Below are 18,708 nucleotides of genomic sequence, written 5' to 3' on the forward strand. Positions count from 1 at the left end.
TTAGCATTTGTGATTTGCTTTATTGAGAAATTCTGATGTAATTCTGACTTATTTTCCTCAAGAGGAGAAAGTTGTCAGACTGGGGAAATGGAACAACATATCATCAGGTTAAAAGCAGAGTCTAGCTCCTAACCCTGTACCGCAGCACCAACCTCAAGTACATCTCTCTCTTTGCCACATTTCCCACCTCTTCCGCTGCTTCTAAGTCAACTTGGCACTAAATTAGAATGGGATTTCATGCTATGGGCATCGGGGCCACAGGAAACTGGATCAGGTAGCCAAATGGATTGCTCAGTATCTCTGCAGACAGAATAGACACTCGTGCCATCTGTCTGGAGTGGATTTGAAAGCGGCTGGCATAGGTGAGAGAGGTTCACAACTTGATGTACCCACTGCATTTCTCAATTGGAATGCCATTTTCCACCAGGGTTACCTGTTAAGGGAACAGATTCTAACATTAAAGCAGCCAACTTTTAAAATGATTATCTGTGTGGGAGAGGTTTGTGTTTCCTGCTGCATTGAAATGTAAAGAGTTGATCGGCAGCAGTGTAATTCTCCTGTCTGCTTACACCTCCCATCTTTTTCCAACGAAAGTCACTAAAAATATCAATGTGAATCGTATGACAATAAGTGCACAATGTGCGTTTGGGCCTGATATGTAGCGAAGTTCTATAGGGGAAGATTCTCATAAGTATATACAAGAAATTAAGACATTTATTTCAATTTATTCTAGATTGGTTTATTTTGTGCTAATCTCTACACATTTCTCAACACAGAAATGTGTACATTTTCCGACAGCACTTGATCATAGTTACTAACTACGTTCATTGCCTACAGTGCAAAGGAATCAGCTGATCAGAGCTTTTATGCTGATTTTGTAACAAAATTATTTTAAGACACTGTATTCTTGGTGTTTGATTTTGGTGTGGCCCTGGTTACTCCAATAAACATCCATCATGAGTGGAACAGCTGCTCGAGACAAAATCCTATCTGCTTAGTAAAAATAGCGCAAAGCTTTTGGGTGGGACTAAGTGTATTAGGCATGGAAAGCTCAAAATGTAGTCAAACCAATGCCAGTTTTATGTAACCAATGTTCAGGATCTTGGAGGGTGACATAGTCCAGAAGAGGGCGGGGGCAATGCTTCCTCCCATGGGGACTTCTTAGCTCACATGTATAGTCTAATAAATAAGTACAGTTAAGAAAGGGGAAAAAACAGATGAAGATCCATATCTTATCATTCAGTTGACGCAAAACATGGAATTTGGTGCGTTGCATGAAAAACCTTGACCCGGCAACCCTGGGAATGAAATGTTTACAGAGACACAAGCAGAACACTGACTCATACACAAAATAAAATCTTTCATCTGCAAAAACCACAAAATGGCCAGGCGCTTAGTCATTCTCTTCGTCAGATGGCTCCTCAATCTCTTCTCGATCTCCACCAATGGCCATCCAAAAAGCTTTAGCAACCTGCCAAATGAATAGGGCGAGACGTGTGAATACAAAACATCCCCGGCTGCAATCTGCAAACTTGCTCATCTTTACTATAAACAGGATGAATATGAGACATTGTTATAAGGGGGCAGCGTGAGAAAGAGAGAGAAGCTACAAATAATTACCCATTATGTTTTGAAACAAATTTATTTTAAGAGCTGGTGCAAGTCAGTAAATTCTTTAGCCACTTTGGCCGAACAATTCACTCGACCCACTGCAGCAGACCTTCAATAAAATCGATTTTGTCAGCTTTCAAAAGGTGGATCTCCATGATAACATTACTAACTTCAAGTAAATGCTATTGGGGCTTATCTGGGTACTTTGCACACAAACACTCAATTTTCTGAGTGTCGGGGGAAAGAGAGACAAGAAATGGAATGAAAAAAAACTTAGGAACTCTCCACTGGAGATGGGTAGGACAAACTGCAAATGCGTGTTAAAAGTGCTGGAAATAGTAACGGGTACTTTACTGTTAAAGTTTCATATAAGGATCCTAAAACATTATCCAATTCTTTTAGATGCACCAGCTATGGATTTCCAATGTTTTCTACACCCCTTGGCATCTTGAAAACTTTAGTATTTGGCTATTCATTATTCATAATGTTTTACGCAGTAGTCTCTCATCACAAGATAGTTAAGGATGAGGCAGGACACTCTGTCCATTTAAACTCCTCAACTATACAGAAAGATCCTGACATTGCCCATTAACTGTTTCTTCAACACATCCAGAGTTTGCATCTCCATTACTCTATCCGGGAACCTATTCCATTTGTTGATCACAGTAAGACGTCTTACAACACCAGGTTAAAGTCCAACAGGTTTATTTGGAATCACGAGCTTTCGGAGCACTGCTCCTTCCTCAGGTGAGTGAAGAGGTAGGTTACACAAACACATATATAGACAAAGCCGATGATGCAAGATGATACTTTGAATGCAAGGCTGTGCAGGTAATTAAGTCTTTACAGGTCCAGACGGCACAACTGGAGAGAGGGATAATCACAGATTAAAGAGGTGTGAATTGTCTCAAGCCAGGACAGTTGGTAGGATTTTGCAAGTGATTTGTTGATCACTGTTGAACAAGGATTTGCAGATCAGTCCTCAATTTGCCCTTCACTAGTTTAACCTGCATCCCTTTGCTCTGCCCCTGCATTATTTTTTTTAAACAGTAAGATTTTGGATTCACCTCTTTCTGTTCACCTTACTATTTTCATCCCAGGTTTTTCTAATACATCTCTGTAATGCAAGACCATTGGCATGAGGGATCAGCGTCGTGCCTCTGCTCTGCACTGCTTCCAGCACGTGAATGTCTCCCCTCTGGCTTGGTGACAGAACTGGATGTAGCACATGATCTGACCAGAGAACTGTACCACTTGATCTGGACCCCTTCTGACTTAGATTCTCAATTGACTATCAAGATAATCATCTCGATCAAGGACAACACCCCCCACTGAACTTGGGACAGCTTATCATCAAACAATGAAAGGTTACGGGGTCAGTGGGCAGGAAAGTAGTGTCAAAGTCACATCAGATCAGCCATAATCTTATTCAATGGCCGAGCAAGCTTGAGAGAGCAAATGGCCTACTCCTATTTATTATGTACTTATTCTAGTTATTGGCATTAATACCAAATAGCTGCACCCATCAGGTAATTAACTATTGTAAAAATCACCAAATGTTTATTGAAGAGCCTGTGTACACAGTTTTGGCATCTCCATTGGAAGCAGTGCTGCACAGATTCAACGAGGATGTTACCAGAGATCAGGGGTTGAAATTAAGAAAGTCTTGAGAAATTAGACCATTTCTTTTTAGAGTCAAGATGATTCGGGGGTGACCTAAGAGGAGTTCTTAAAGATTATAAAAGGCCACGATCAGGTAACTAGCAATAAATTGTTTGTAATAGTCCAAAAGTTGGGAGCGAGGGGGCATAACATTAAGATTAAGCACAAGAGTTCAAGGGAAAGTTAGCAAAGTGATAGAATTCTCTGCACAAACAGTTGTTGATGCAGAGTCAATGAATTATTTTCCAAGGGAATTAGGTAGCCTGAAAAGAAAACATTAAAGGAGATGGGGAGTGAACAGGAGTGAGATTAGATTACATAGCTCAAAGATCAGTTTGACAACAGCCTCCCTCAATGTCTGCCAGAGATCACGTCTTGCGTGCACTGCACATTTTATGTGCAACATTTTACTTTAGTCATATTTTAGCTTCAGATAAATATTGTTGACGTATTTCCTGACACTCCATGAGCAATGCCACAGGAGATCTGTCAAAATGTACAAAGACTTAGGGTTTTGCTTACAGTTTGCAGGCCCCTACCTTTTCTGCATGTAGTTTTCTTTGCTCATGAGGTAATGTTGCTGCTTTGTCTGTCAATGTAAAACAAAGAATTATTCATGTTAAACAATGAGCTGGAAGGATTCCCAGACTATTAGTCATGCTAGCAATGCACACTTTAGCTACAAATCTTATCTTCCTCTTCCCTATCCACCCCCCTCTAAAAGGCAGCAGAGAACCATAACTAGATCTTAGCAACAGGACACTCCTTTAGGCATTGTAGCCCACCATAAAACAGTATCGTCTTGTCATTAAATATGCCCAGTTAGACTCATTCATCCTGATCACAGTGTTGAAATTGTAAATTTCAGCCCGCTTCAAGTAGCACATCTTTAAATAGAAACAGAAAATGGTGGAAAAACTCAGCAGGTCTGGCAGCATCTGTGGAGAGAGAAGGGTTAATGTTCGAGTCCATTCGACTTCTTCAGAGCTAAAGAGAGGGTGAAACGTGATGGATTATATACTGTATAACGGGGAAGCATCTAGAGCAGAGTAGGTGGTCAGTGATAGTTGGGAGCTGGGAGAGATTGCAACAAAAATGTATAGGGCATGCCAGAGGAAGCATTAACAGTAGTGTGAAGGGCTAGAGAAGGTGCTGTTAGTGCCATAAAAGTAAAATAACAATGTGTTAATGGGAGGCCAATGGTTCGTGCTCAGTGAAGGCAAAACTAAAGAAGTGACAGGTGGCCCAGTCCCCCACTGGGATGAAATGTGTTGGATTAGAAAAAAGTGGTCAAGGTGGAGGGGAAAGGTCACAGTCTAAAGCTTATATGTATGTTTTATTACACCAAAATCCCAATTTCTTGTCGGACAGAAGTGTGACAACTCAACCGAAGGCAAACACAATAGCAGTGGAAATAAGGTGCTGGTGAGGTTAATTTCCATCGTCTTTGAGAAAACTGATTTCCAGGTGTTAAACTCACCTTTCATTTCCTTCAGCTTCTCAAATAAACGCTCAAAGTTTTCACAGTCAACTTCGCCGGTGGTAAGGGTGGCGAGTTCTTGGATATCCAAATGTAGCATAGGATCTGCTAGGTAAACGAACAGATCATCAGCCAAACCACTCGTTAAAACAAAGAAGCCATACTTTGGGGGAAAGAAAGGAATTGGATTTCCATACCTATAACACTGTCTGGCTGAGGAGCTGCCTCCCTGTCACTAGCTTCTGCATGAGATTCCACATCAGGTTCCAGAAGGCTCTGGTACTGTATTAAACAGAATTGTGGCAGAACGGTTCATTAAAAACTACACAATAATTAAGTTCATCATGTTGCACCCTTCTCATCTGGGCATTGATATTGTGGCACACAGCCATTCCTGGGTAAGTATACCTATATAGCATGAAAACCACAGCAACAAGTCATTTGGCCTAAATGATCCATCCAGGAATTAATACTCCACATAAGCCTACTTCATCTCACCTTATTTATGTATCCTTCTATTCATTTATCTTTCATGTGTTCATCGAGCTTATCCCATAAAAGGCATCCATGCCATTTGCCTCAACTACTCAACGTGGTTGCAAACTCCACACATTCGAACCACATTTTGGTTAAAATAGTTTTTAATCAAAGTTATTAGAGACTATTTTATATTTATGACACCTGGTTTTGGGCTTCTATCACTGGCTGAAACTTCATAAACTTCAGATGCATCAGGTCGCCACATACACCGACAGCATCTCTATTACAATTTCAGAGAAGCCCGACAGTGCAGAAGGAGGTCATTCGGCCCATCGAGTCTACACCGACCCTTCAACAGAGCACCCTACCTTGGCCCACGCCCCTGCCCTATCTCCCTAACCCCATCTAACCTTTTGGATACTAAGGGGCAGTTTAGCATGACCATTCCACCGTTGCACTGCGGGAGAAAACTGGAGCAGCTGGAGGAAACCCACGCAGGCACGGGGAGAAAGTACAAACTCCACACAGTCATCCGAGGTCGGAACTGAACCCGGGTCCCTCGTGCTGTGAGGCAGCAGTGCTAACCTCTGTGCGGCCCCTAAATTTATCCTGACCGTCTATGGGTAACAAAGAGACACAATTGTTAGTTACAGCATTATTTACCAGGTGACATTTGCTAATTACTGTACAGTGAACATCATTCTGGGGCTGGTTTAGCAGAGTGGGCTAAACAGCTGGCTTGTAATGCAGAACAAGGCCAGCAGCGCAGGTTCAATTCCCGGACCGGCCTCCCTGACCAGGCACCGGAATGTGGTGACTAGGGGCTTTTCACAGAAACTTCATTGAAGCCTACTTGTGACAATAAGCAATTATTATTATTTAATATCTTAACCAAGTGGTCAGTCTCGTGTGTTTAGACAATGAGCCTTTGCAAACTGCTGTACACAAGGAGCATCACAGCTGCACCCAAATCTGATTTCCACCCAAAGTCAATGTGCTAGTGCTTTAAAGCAGCTAGTTACTGGATATCATTTAGAAGTGGGAACTTTGGCTGAATGTTCCAAGGGTTCAATGGCCAATTTGTAACATTCCAACAGAGATCAGCTAACTCAGCACGGACTTGAAATGCAACTTGGGATCTTGTGGCATTAATCGCGTGGTAGGATAATGAGAAATGTGTTTGCTCATAGGCCTCTCATGCAATTTTTCCATATAACACAATGGCTTTGCCCATTGAAACATGTGACACAAGCAAGTGGAGGAAACTATGAGATTTTGCCTCACTAAACTGATTCCAACAGTTAATGAAACCACCAAGGGCAACAATGACACGCGATGCTTCAGGAACCTATTCTAGAAAACAGAAGGTGCTGGGTGATCCAGGATCAACATCGTGGGGGCTATTTTTCTGCATCCTTCAAGGAAGCCAATGCAACATTTTTCATAATTCTTCATTCAAGGACATGAAACGTCTGCCACACTTGCTGTCACTCAACATCTGTGTAGCCCCAGTAATCAGCAGGCACTATTGTTACACCAACACCGACATAAAATATCTAAAATGGATCAAGACAGCCATCCTCCCTCTATATTCAATGGTTATAAAGATATAAAGGGAGTGTTTTGAAGGTTGTCATTTCATCTTTAAGTTCTGAAACCATTTTAGGACATTGATTGAAAACCTTTGACAGGATTTCAACAACTTGAAATCACACCCAGGCAACGATATTTAATTAGCGAGGCACTTACTTCCACCTGAGTTTCTGCTTCGGTTTCACAATTCTCAAGCACACCAGTTAAACTACTCAGAATTCCAAAGTCCTGTGGCCGGTCTAAAAGAAAAGAAACTGCATGCTAAGTGTTTTGTGTCCGGTTAAAAGACTAATTACCAAATGCATACTTCACGTTTAAAACATATGAATAATCTTGTGAGTGTCAATGTCTACTGAGGGGTGCAGTGATCCAATAACCACACTTCAGATTCAGCCACCACTGTCCCGTCCAGAGATCAAGACATTCAAGTCAGCTGTTTTGTTTTTATTTATTCATGGGATGTGGGTATCCCTGGCAAGGTCAGCAGTTACTACCAATCCCAAATGCTATTCAGAAGAGGGATATGAGCTGTCTACTTGAATTGCTGCAGTCCATGTAGTGTAGGTACACCCACAATCCTGTTTCGAAAGGAGTCCAGAATTTTGAGTCAGTGACAGCGAAGGTACAGCAATATAGTTCAAAGCCAGGATGGTGTGTGGCTTAGAGGGAAGCTACGAGGTGGTGGCGCTCCCATGCATCTATTGCCCTTGTCCTCCAAGTGTGTGGAAGGTGCTGTCAAAGGACACTTGGGTGAGTTTCTGCAGTGTATCTTGTAGATAGTACGTACTGCTGCCACTGCGCATCGGTGGTGAGGGAAGTGAATGTTTTAAGGTGGTGGATGGGGTGCCAATCAAGTGCTTTGCCCTGGATGGTGTTGAGCTTTGTTGGAGCTGCACTCATCCAGGCAAGTGGAGAGTATTCCATCACACTCCTGACTTGTGCCTTGTAGGTTGTGGACAGGCTTTAGGGAGTCAGAAGGTAAGTTACTGTCCGCTGGATTCCCAGCCTCTGAACTGTTCTGGTAGCCACAGTATTTAAATGGCTAATCCAGTTTAGTTTATGGTCAACAGTAACCAGTACCACCCCCCCACCCCCCACCCCCCCGCAAACCCCAGGATGTTGATAGTGGAAGATTCAGCAATGGTAATGCCCTTGAATTTCAAGGGGAGATGGTCATTGCCTGGTGTGACTGTTACTCGTCACTCATCAGCCAATGCCAGAATGTTGCCATGATCTTGCTGCATTTGGACGGGGACTGCTTGAACACCTGAGGAGTCGTGATTGATGTTGGGAGCTAAATTTGCAGATGACACAACGATAGGTAGGAAAGAATGTTGTGAAGAATACATCGAGTTTGCAGATCGATATTGATAGGTTGAGTGAGTGGGCAAAAATCTGGCAGCTGGAGTATAATGTGGGAAAATGTGAAATTGTTCACTTTGGCAGGAAGAATAAAAAAAGATATTACTTAAATGGAGAACTGCAGAATACAGAGGTGCAGAGGGATCTTTGGGTTCTCATCCACAAGTCACAAAAGGTGCAGCATGTAATCAAATAAGATAATGGAAGGTTATCCTTTATTACGAGAGGAATTGAACATAAAAGTAAGGATGTTCTGCTTCGGTTATACAGGGCATTGGTGAGATCACATCTTGAATATTGTGTGTAGTTTTGGTTTTATTTAAGGAAGGTTGCAAATGCATTGGAGGCAGTTCATAGGTGGCTTACTGGATTGATGCCTGGAATGAGAGAGATGCCTTTTGAGGAAAGGCTGGGCTCGTTTCCATTGAAGTTTAGAAGAGTGCGGGGTGACTCCATTGAGTATACAAGATCCTGAACAGTATCGACAAAGTGGATGTTGAAAGATATTTCCTCTTGTGGGTGAGTCCAGAACTAGGGGGCACGATTTTAAAATTAGGGGTTTCCCTTATAGGACAGAGATAAGGAGAAATTTCTTCTCTCAAGAGGTTTGTGCGACTTTGGAACTCTCTGCCTCAGAAGGCGGTGCAAGCAGGTCACGGAATATTTCTTAAGGCAGAAGTAGTTCGACTCTTATTAAGCAAGGGAATCAAAGGTTATCGGGGGTAGATGGGAACATGGCTGATCTTTTTGTGTTGAGTTCCATGATCTCATTGAACAGCGGAGCAGGTTCAAGGATCTGAAAGGCCAGCTTTTGCTCCTATTCTGTATGCTTGTACTAATGTGTCATAACCTGAAAATCTGGTAGTGTATTCTATCCACAGAATTCCGACAGTGCAGAAGGATACCAGTCAGCCCATCGAGTCTGCATTGACCCTATGAAAAAGCACCCTACTCAGGCCCACTACCCTGCCCTGTCCTTGTAACCCCACCTAATCTGCACATCTTTAGACACTGAGGAACATTTGCAATTTCAGCATGGCCAATCTACCTAACCTGCACATCTTTGGATGCTTCTCCACTGTCAACATTAAAAAAAAGTAACTTCCTACACATTTATGAAAGGCAACCAGAAATTTATATCATCTTAACAAGTTGACATTGGGCTTTTGGAACTGGGAATGCCATCAGAGGATCACTCAAGCCCATTCTGCACAGCTTGAAAAAAAAGGATCCTTTGACATTAGCAGGTTGCACCAGGTGCCAGAGACATTGTGAAAACAAAGCAAACTGATTTGAAATGTCATTCCAGTCAACACAATATCAACCCGATGGAATTGGAGGGCAGGGGAAGAAAAGGGGAACCAAAAGTCAGATAGGATTTATGACTACTCAACTGATGATAGGACCAGGTTCTGCAGCACAGGATGCCATATAAAAATGCTGTGGGTGGGCAGGGAGAAGAGGAAAATAGGAGCCAGCCAGTAGACAAAAAGCTTGCAGACAATCCTGTCATAGCTCACATACAGGCCCCAACCTTTTTGAGATACTGGAGGGATGAGCTCTCTGGAACTGTATTGCTAGCATAAGCCAGCACTGTCAGAGACTAGAAAACAGTCGCACAGGGTCCCAGGTTCGATTCCCGGTTTTGTCTACGTGGAGTCTGCATGTTCGCCCAGTGTCTGCGTGGGTTTCCTCCGGGTGCTCAGGTTTACTCCTACACGTCCCGAAAGACATGCTGGTTAGGTAATTTGGACATTCTGAATTCTCCCTCGGTGTACCCGAACAGGCTCCGGAGAGTGGTGACTAGGGGATTTTCACAGTAACTTCATTGCAGTGTTAATGTAAGCCTACTTGTGACTATAAAGATGATTATTATTAATGTAAGCCTACTTGTGACTATAAAGAGGTCGTGCAGTGTCTATATTTACCAACAACAAGAGAAAAGAACTTTAAAGAGATTCTTCTCACAGCAATTTCATTCTGTTGGTCAGAAAAACCAACAAGAAAGATAACACACACTCAGCTTTAAAAAACCTGTCATGTGATAGGTTGCAAGTCATTATCTCAGCAAATAAACTGACCAGAGTTAGCATTGTTCTTGCTACAACACCAAAAAATAGTTTTTAAATTCAAGGTGAGCATCAACAAGATATTTAGGGTGTGGGGTATGGCAAACATTTTGTTCCAAGACTCCACTATCAGTTGGTTGTCATGCTCGATAATGCTGGTTGCTCAGAGGAGGTTGCTAGACCCTCGTAGGCTTGTTCATGCAAGGACTGCGCTCTGGAGGCTTGTTCATGCAAGGACTGCGCTCTGGAGTCTTGCATTGCTTCTATCGTGGAGTCTGTCCACGAGCTCGCTGTGGAGGTTTGTGTCACTCGAGTCACTTCTTGTTCATGCAAGGACTGCGCTGTGGAGTCTTGTGTTATTTCTATCGTGGGGTCTATCCACGAGCTCGCTGTGGAGGCTTGTGTCACTGGAGTCACTTCTTGTGTGGAGACGTGCAGTTGTCTCGCTGTGGAGTCTTTCAGCGCTTTGTGTGGAGTCGGGGACCCTTCGCGGTGCGTGGACCACTGTGTGTGGCAGCAGGCCGCTCTCTGTGGACTTGTACCGCTCGCTGTCTCTTGGTGTCAGGCCGCAGCATCATCCTGCACTCACGAGTCGGGATGTCGTATATGCTGGGCTGAAGATTCCCCAATCCGAAGAACTCGCCGTCGGGGTCGTCAATGTGCAACACGCCTAGTTGCGGTTTGGATTTCGTACTGGGATAGCCTCCCAAGGTGAAAGCTTCATCAGAGTCGTTGTCTTCCAAGACCATATCATCACGTTTTGTGTCGGAGCTGGCATTGGGCTTGCAATGTCCAAAGAAGAAAGGTCTGTGTCATAGTCTTCAAGGACTATATCATCTCTTTGGGCATGCTAACTGCTTGTTGCAGGGTTCTGCCGAGGTTACTTTCAGCTACTGGTCGAATTTCAGGCATTGTGCTTTCGTTCCAGGTGAAATAATCTGTTTTTGAAGCTTTCAATTTTTTTTTTCGTGTTTTGGGACATTTCCCCTTTAAGCGGGCGTGTTCCGGGACCTCTGACATCATGAAGCGTGTGACATAGTGCGTAGGAAGCGATTGCGCATGCGCAGATCGCTGTTCCTTTACTTGGGGCCTTTTTCGCAATTGCGCATGTGCGGCTTCTCGCGCATGCGCGGCTTCTCGCGCATGCGCAAATGGACCTTCCCGTTCTGTGCGCTCTTCGCGCAACTGCGCATGTGCAGCACCTTTTCCAAGATGGCTGCAATTCAAAACTGCCGTTCGTTGCTATAAGTCTACCTCGCGGTGAGTTTTGGCGCCTCTTTTACCTTTTCTTCTTGTATGTTCCTTGCAGAATTCTTGGAATTTGTCCAGGACTGCCTGGAAATCACTCTTGTTTTGCCCCTTTGATTATTTGAAGGTCTGGAAGATTTCAGCTGCTTCTGGACCAGCGATGGTAAGTAGAAGCTTTATTTTCTCTGCATCCGCCACGCCATCTAGGTCGGACGCTACCAGGTAGATGTCGAATCTCTGCCGGAACCAACGCCAGTTTTCACTGAGATTTCCGTGGCACCTGAGCCGCTGTGGAACCGGAATCCCAAACATCATCTTGCCTGGCTGTTGTTGCTGGTCGTCACTGTTCGCTGAGTTGAAACTATATGGATTTAACAGTCCACTCCTGGAACCATGTTTTGTTATGCTCTTGTCGTAGCATAAGCTGCTTCCTTGATGTGCACTCTGACAAAGGAAGGTTCAGACTTGGAGATAGCTTTAACACGTTTATTAAACTATTAACAATTCTCCTACTTGGATTCAACACTACTGTTAATCCTGCTATAGCTACTCAGACTGACAAACCAGTCTGCTACCATCCACGTGGTGGGAGTGATGTTCAATCAACCCTGTGTCTGTACCCACTCAGAGTCTCCACTGGCAAGAGACTGAGCATGTGTGATGTGTCCTTTTATATGGGTTGGTGTAATGCCCTCCTGTGGTAGTGTCACCTCTGTGTGTATCGTGACTGCCCATTGGTTGTGTCCTATCTTACTGACCTATTGGTTGACTGTGTGTCATGTCTCTGGTGTTCCCTCTAGTGTCTAGCTAGGTGTAGTGTATGTACATTAACCCTTTGTGTACTTAGTGATGTATATCACCACAGGGTATGGCAAACATTTAGTTCCAGGATTCTACTATCAGCTGGTTATCAGGCTCAATAAAATAGTTCACTAGTTTTTTTATTCTTTCGCGAGATGTGGGTGTCGCTGGCTAGGCCAGCATTTATTGCCCATCCCGAACAGTCTTTCAGAAGGTGGCGGTGAGCTGCCTTCTTGAACCGCTGCAGTCGATGTGGTGTAGGTACACCCACAGTACCGTTAGGGAGGGAGTTCCAGGATTTTGACCCAGTGACAGCAAAAGAACCGCAATATAGTTGCAGCAGTGCTTCTTCACAGCTCTCGCTGCCTACCTCCCCCAATATGTGGCTGGCAGTTCCACTGATCAGAAACATCCGTAACGTCAGTTACGTCTAAGCTGTTAGATCTTGGATCTTATGTCTTTAAAATCAAGCTTATTCAAGCAATACCCATCAGTAATTTACAGTTACTGTACTACTGTAATGGTAGAATGCTATTCAATCCATCTTAGTACTTACATATCGGTATGGTAACACGCATTTCTATTACCTCAAAAGTAGATATTTGTTTAAACAGGAGAACTGAGTGCTGCAGTCAGTTAGGACCTGCTATTTCACTTTTGGGATGGACGTTCTCCTTTAGCAGTAAAGTGAACTACATTTAGGAAGTCTCAAGTGCTGACTTTACAATCTGTCAACATGGTGGCAGTGGTCAGCACGGGGGCGAATTGAGGATTTTAGGAATATTGGCTTCTAATTATTGGGACAATTTAAGGGTTAAACACCCGGGGTTATATTGTGTCTGATTGCAGTGGGCATGTTTTAAATAGGATTTTGTTTTGCTTCCAGCAAACAGGTGAAATTGACCAGCGAAATGTGGGTTGACTGGGAAGTCCCTGGGGAGTTAATGTGCTTTTTGCAGCCTGCAGAAATCATTTGTTTTGGAGAGCTTAGGAATGCAGAGAGGCACTGAGGTTTGGAGAAGTTTTGGGAACGAGAAGAGGTGAATTCTGATCTGCCTGAAACGGAGTCCACAACACTCTCACAGTAGGATAGTTCTAAAAGAGTAATAATCTGTAAAAGCAAAGCAGTCTTGTCTGAGGACATGGAAGAAGCTGAAACACGCCAGGTGAGCCATCTTTTTGAAGACATTCAGCAGAGTCTGAAGAGGTTCTAACAGGAACCAAATCTGTTTTGTCAAGCAAGTATTACTCTAGGCCCCGCTAATTTTTATGGATCGAGAACTGTACGTTTCTTTTCTTTTTGTTTAATGGGAAATTGAGTAATTGTTTTAAGGGGTAATTGTATGTTGCTCTTCGGGTGTGAAGTTAAAAAGTTTAATATTGTATTTATAATAAAGTTTTGTTTTAGAATACCAAAGCCCTATTTCTTCATGCACTAAATCCTGGAGAGAATAATTTGTTTAGTCCAGCATCCTAGCCACTGTTGCAGTCTGATCTGCGATCGTAATATGCCTCACCGTGCCAGGGTTCAATTCTGACCTCGGGTGACTGACTGGGTGGGGTTTGCACATTTCCCCCCCGTCTGTGTGGGTTTCCTCCGGGTGCTCCAGTTTCCTCCCACAATCCAAAGATGTGCAGGTTAGGTGGGGTTATTGGAATAGGGTGGGAGAGTGGGCTTCGATAGGGTGCTCTTTCAGAGGGTCAGTGCCGACTCAATGGGCTGAATGGCCTATTTCTGCGCTGCAGAAATTCTATGGTTTTCTATCACACTAGTGCAATAAGGATGCTATTCAAATATTGGAACAGAATAGTGAGCCAGATCTGAGGAGTTTGATATGGAATGAAGAGTGCCATTTAGCAACAGTAATAAGAACTGCTAACCCTAAAAAAAAAAAACCTGTTTCATACCTGTTTTCATCTCAACATTTGACCACACATTTGCATTCAAGGCTTGAATAATTCTTGTTACTCCAGTGGATTCAGGGAAGTCATCTGTATGGACACCAATAGGTCATATTTAATGAAGATATATTGCTCACAGAATATGGGAATGCATAGATAAAATATAATTCAAGGAAAAATGTCCAATAGAATGAGTGCTTTAAAAATGACCGACAGAAATTAACCCAACTAAATGATATATCAAGTTACTCACAATTGCAAGACAATATATTGTAAAAACAATTGACATCTGGGATCTGCACTTTTGACACCTTGGACGGTTTGAAATGTTCATGCAATGATGCATGATTTAAATTACTTCATTGTGTTACCATTTTTAAAAAAACCTTATGTTCCCCTTCCTGTCAGCCCCACACCGTACTCAGACACACTTCCCAGGTAAGAAGGCTAGCTGCTCTGTAACCATTATAATACTATTATGGTAGTCTTAAGATGTATCAACATCAGGAAAAGCTATATAGTCCCTCCTATGGGAAGATTTGTAGAGGTACAATACTTCCAAATCGTTTTAAAATAGGGAACAGCCAAGCAAAGTAATTAGTTCATAGATGTCGCTCGCACCAGCGATATCAGCTCATCCACCAATTCTCTCTTCTCGTGTACATTTGACACCCTTCCAAAGACATGGCTAAACCTTTCATCTGCAAAAATGGGGGTCATCTATCAGCGTTAAATTAGTTAATCTCAACAAAGGCAGCAATTAAGTTGTCACACATAGTCTCAACTCTCTCACACCAGGAAAGAGATGGAGAGCAGGTGATTTGATTTGATTTATTGTCACATGTACCGAAGTACAGGGAAAAGTATTTTTCTGCAGACGAGGGGAACGTACACAGTACGTACATAGTAGACAAAGAGTAATCAACAGAGAACGTTGACAAATGGTACATCGACAAACAGTGATTGGTTACAGTCCAGAACTTGCATTCCTGAGTGCCAATCACTGATCTTTGAAGGAAAGCACACACCAGTACCAAAGATGGTGGCCTATTTTTGATGTTTTGCTGTTAATTGTATAAGATTAATTATGTACAGGTGAGGGGCATTCCTTAGATAATTACTTGTGTACATTTAAAGAGACACTCATCATCGCACAACATAAGGTTAATGTTAACAAGTTTCCTTTAAAGTTTTCATTTTTATTACAGTGCTTCATTAAGGGGCTGTTAGTTAATTTGTCTTTTAATTCTTCTGTTTATTTGGTATACTAAAAAGTGTATCAAGAGGCTGCAGTGCACTTTCACCCCCCCAAATCGTATGTAGTTTTAATGTTGTTCTGAGAACTTGAGTGCACCTTCAAGCGGTTGTTAATTTGTGCATTTGGTTAATTGGTTACTTGTTGACTAAAGAGAGCATAAAAGACACGTATTTATATTGGTGCTGGGTTGTACAGTTAGAAGTATTCATTTTTAATGTCTCACCTTGTGAACAAATCTAAAACCGAGTAAAGACTGACTTCTGGGGGCGATATGGGCCGCAGTGGTTTGCACTGCTGCCTCACGGCGCCGAGGACCCGGGTTCGATCCCGGCCCCGGGTCACTTTCTGTGTGGAGTTTGCACATTCTCCCCACGTCTGCGTGGGTCTCACCCCCACACCTCAAAGATGTGCAGGGTAGATGGATTGGCCCCTTAATTGGAAAAAAAAAGAAATGGGTACTTTAAAATTAAAAGAACAGACTGATTTCTGGACTCTTTTTTTCAATTGGCTATGAGAGGTTTAACATCTCAGTCGTCAAAAAGCATAACACCGTGGTCAGCACGGTGGCGCAGTGGGTTGGCCCTGTTGCCTCACGGCGCTGAGGTGCCAGGTTCGATCCCGGCTCTAGGTCACTGTCCGTGTGGAGTTTGCACATTCTCCCCGTGTCTGCTTGGGTTTCGCCCCCACAACCCAAAAGATGTGAAGGCGAGCTGGATTGGCCACGCTAAATTGCTCCTTAAATTTGAAAAAAAAAATGAATTGGGTACTCTTTAAAAAAAAAATGTTTAAAGCATAACACTGTTCAGCTCGCGTCAGTGTGCCACCTGGCAAGATTCCGGTGTGCTAGAGGCACATGTGAATTGCACCCCAGCGAGGGTCAGCATCTTCAAGACTCCTTAGGTTCTGAAATGCAAAACAAACCTTCTTCATCTGGCAACTCTTCTGGATTGAGCTCCACCAATTCAAACCCATATTTAATACACCATTGCTGTGCTTTTTGCCTGCTCACCCCTGGAAGAGAGAAGATGATCCGGTCACTCAACCATTTTGACGAAGCAGAATCCACTCATAAATTAAAAAATTTCTACATTTTAAAGAACAATATTTCTTCATATTTTCCGGCAGATTGACACTAGGCTCCTAATCGAGGCACAGCAGCCTCCAGTGCTAAAATTCATTTGGGCAATGTGGGTCAATTCAGAGCACAACAATCGGATGGAGCATTGTGGAGCATCTGCCCAAGCTGCAGCAAGCTAGATAAATACAGAAACATTGTTTTGCTAGATTGTTATGGGAGAGGCGTTTTCAGAACCCCAAAATGTATCATGGAGTTCAACCAACCTCTCCCTTTAATGGATTTGTTGCCTTTCCGAGCACGCGGCTTTTTCCCTAGGTGTGGGATTTCAATTATGGACATGTGGGTTTTTAAACACAAAACACTGTTTATTCCATGAACTCAACTTCACATCTTAAATAAACATTGGATCTCTTCACACCCTTCAAAGGTGTTACTTCAAAGATAACTCAGAAAATATTGCAATAGTAAATAACTCCTTAAAATGTTCCTTCAAACCTCCAAGACACTTAACACATTTAAATAGTATCACATCAGGTTAAAGGATATATATATTTTCTGTAGAATGGCAGAGATATATTAGCTTGGGTGACTTCAGCTCCAGCACCTTGCTGTCTTCATGCAGCTCTCTGGAAACCCATAGACATACCCACGCTGCTTTCTCAAACCTGGCTTTCTCCCTTCAAGTAGGTCACAGCAAGCCAGAACTTTTCAAGCTGCTGTCTCAAACTGGCTTTCTACTTTTAAACTGCTTTCAGCAAAACCAGCCAAGCACTTTTTAAACTGCAAAACAAAACTGCAAAATGGCTGAACTGAGCTGAGCTCCACCCACTCTCTGACATCACTGTTTTCTTAAGGTACATTGCTTAAACATCCAGTTCTTAAAGGCACTCTCGCATGACACTAGGCTTAAATTAAACCTCCTGAAAAGCAGAAATAAAAATGGGAAATGCTGGATAAACTCAGGAGAACTTCTGTGGAAGGATCAGCCCTGTGGAAGGGCTGCTTAGCACAGGGCTAAATCGCTGGCTTTGAAAGCAGACCAAGGCAGGCCAGCAGCACGGTTCAATTCCCGTAACAGCCTCCCCGAACAGGCGCCGGAATGTGGCAACTAGGGGCTTTTCACAGTAACTTCATTGAAGCCTACTTGTGCCAATAAGCAATTTTCATTTCATTTCATACGGATTTGAAATGTTAACTCCCGTTTCTCTCTCTCCACAGAGGCTGCAGAACCTGCTAAGTTTTCCCAGAATTTTCTGTTTAATTTCAGATTCTCAGCATCTGCAGTATTTTGCTTTTATCTGCTGAAAACCAGACTGTGTAGGGTGCTACGGTCTTACAGGTAGGATTACACAATATGTCTTACAGGTAGGATTGCACAAATGTCCCTGTCTGGCATGATCCAAAAAAACAATGGAACTCTACACCACATTGAGAATTTAATTTAAATAGTTAAACATTGTCTCATTCTGAACCTGACTCAACTACTTGGTATGCTCTCGTCTTCTGCAATCCGTAGACTTTGATCCATTCAAAGTTCTACTGCCTGAAACTTACTCTACACCAAGTCCAGCACATCAACCACCCCTATATTAACTCCCAATTCTGAAATGCCTCCAATCTGAAATGCTAATTTGCGTATAAATTTCATTGTGTCTTCACCCATCCCTAACTCATTACATGAGGTATTCAAGGGGAAATTTATCACGGCCAATCCACCTAACCTGCACACCGTTGGACAGTGGGAGGAAACCTACGCAGACACGGGGAGAACATGCAAACTGCAATTGCATTCTGCAATTTCACCTCCTTTTCTGCGAATATCAAAAACTCTGACGTTGCCTACAATATACAAAGGGAGTGCAATTGGCATAATTAGCACCACTGATTTATGATCACTGAATAGCTTAAATAGGACTCAGCATTTTTACCAGCACTGGGGAGATCTGAATACATGAATTGCTTTTCCATGAAAAGCAAACACTTTGTGCTCAAAGTGTTGGTGCAAGGCTCGAGCCTGCATCCTAAAAAGGGTGGCACAGTGGTTAGCACCAGGGACCCGAGTTTGATTCCTGCCTTGGGTGGCTGTCTGTGTGGAGTTTGCACGTTCTCCCAGTGTCTGCGTGGGTTTCCTCCGGGTGCCCCAGTTTCCTCCCACTGTCCAAAG

The 18,708-nt window shown here is 43.1% G+C and overlaps 1 protein-coding gene across 2 annotated transcripts in view; it reads right to left on the reverse strand.

Annotated features, from left to right (window-relative positions):
* Positions 1–18,708, reverse strand: part of aagab (alpha and gamma adaptin binding protein) — a 67,630-nt gene continuing 48,922 nt past the window's right edge. Inside the window, exons 4-10 of one of the 2 annotated variants that reach the window (XM_072470442.1) lie at positions 16,388–16,477; positions 14,215–14,298; positions 6,983–7,065; positions 4,951–5,035; positions 4,754–4,858; positions 3,813–3,862; positions 1–1,471 (exon numbers count right to left, since the gene is read on the reverse strand). In XM_072470442.1, coding sequence (XP_072326543.1) covers positions 1,394–1,471; positions 3,813–3,862; positions 4,754–4,858; positions 4,951–5,035; positions 6,983–7,065; positions 14,215–14,298; positions 16,388–16,477 — 575 coding nt within the window. In that variant the 3' untranslated portion in view covers positions 1–1,393. Of the gene's footprint in view, positions 1,472–3,812; positions 3,863–4,753; positions 4,862–4,950; positions 5,036–6,982; positions 7,066–14,214; positions 14,299–16,387; positions 16,478–18,708 lie in introns of both variants that reach the window. The other variant, XM_072470440.1, reaches the window with a different exon arrangement.

This window comes from Scyliorhinus torazame, chromosome 12 (assembly GCF_047496885.1).
Source record: "Scyliorhinus torazame isolate Kashiwa2021f chromosome 12, sScyTor2.1, whole genome shotgun sequence".
NCBI lineage: Eukaryota > Metazoa > Chordata > Chondrichthyes > Carcharhiniformes > Scyliorhinidae > Scyliorhinus > Scyliorhinus torazame.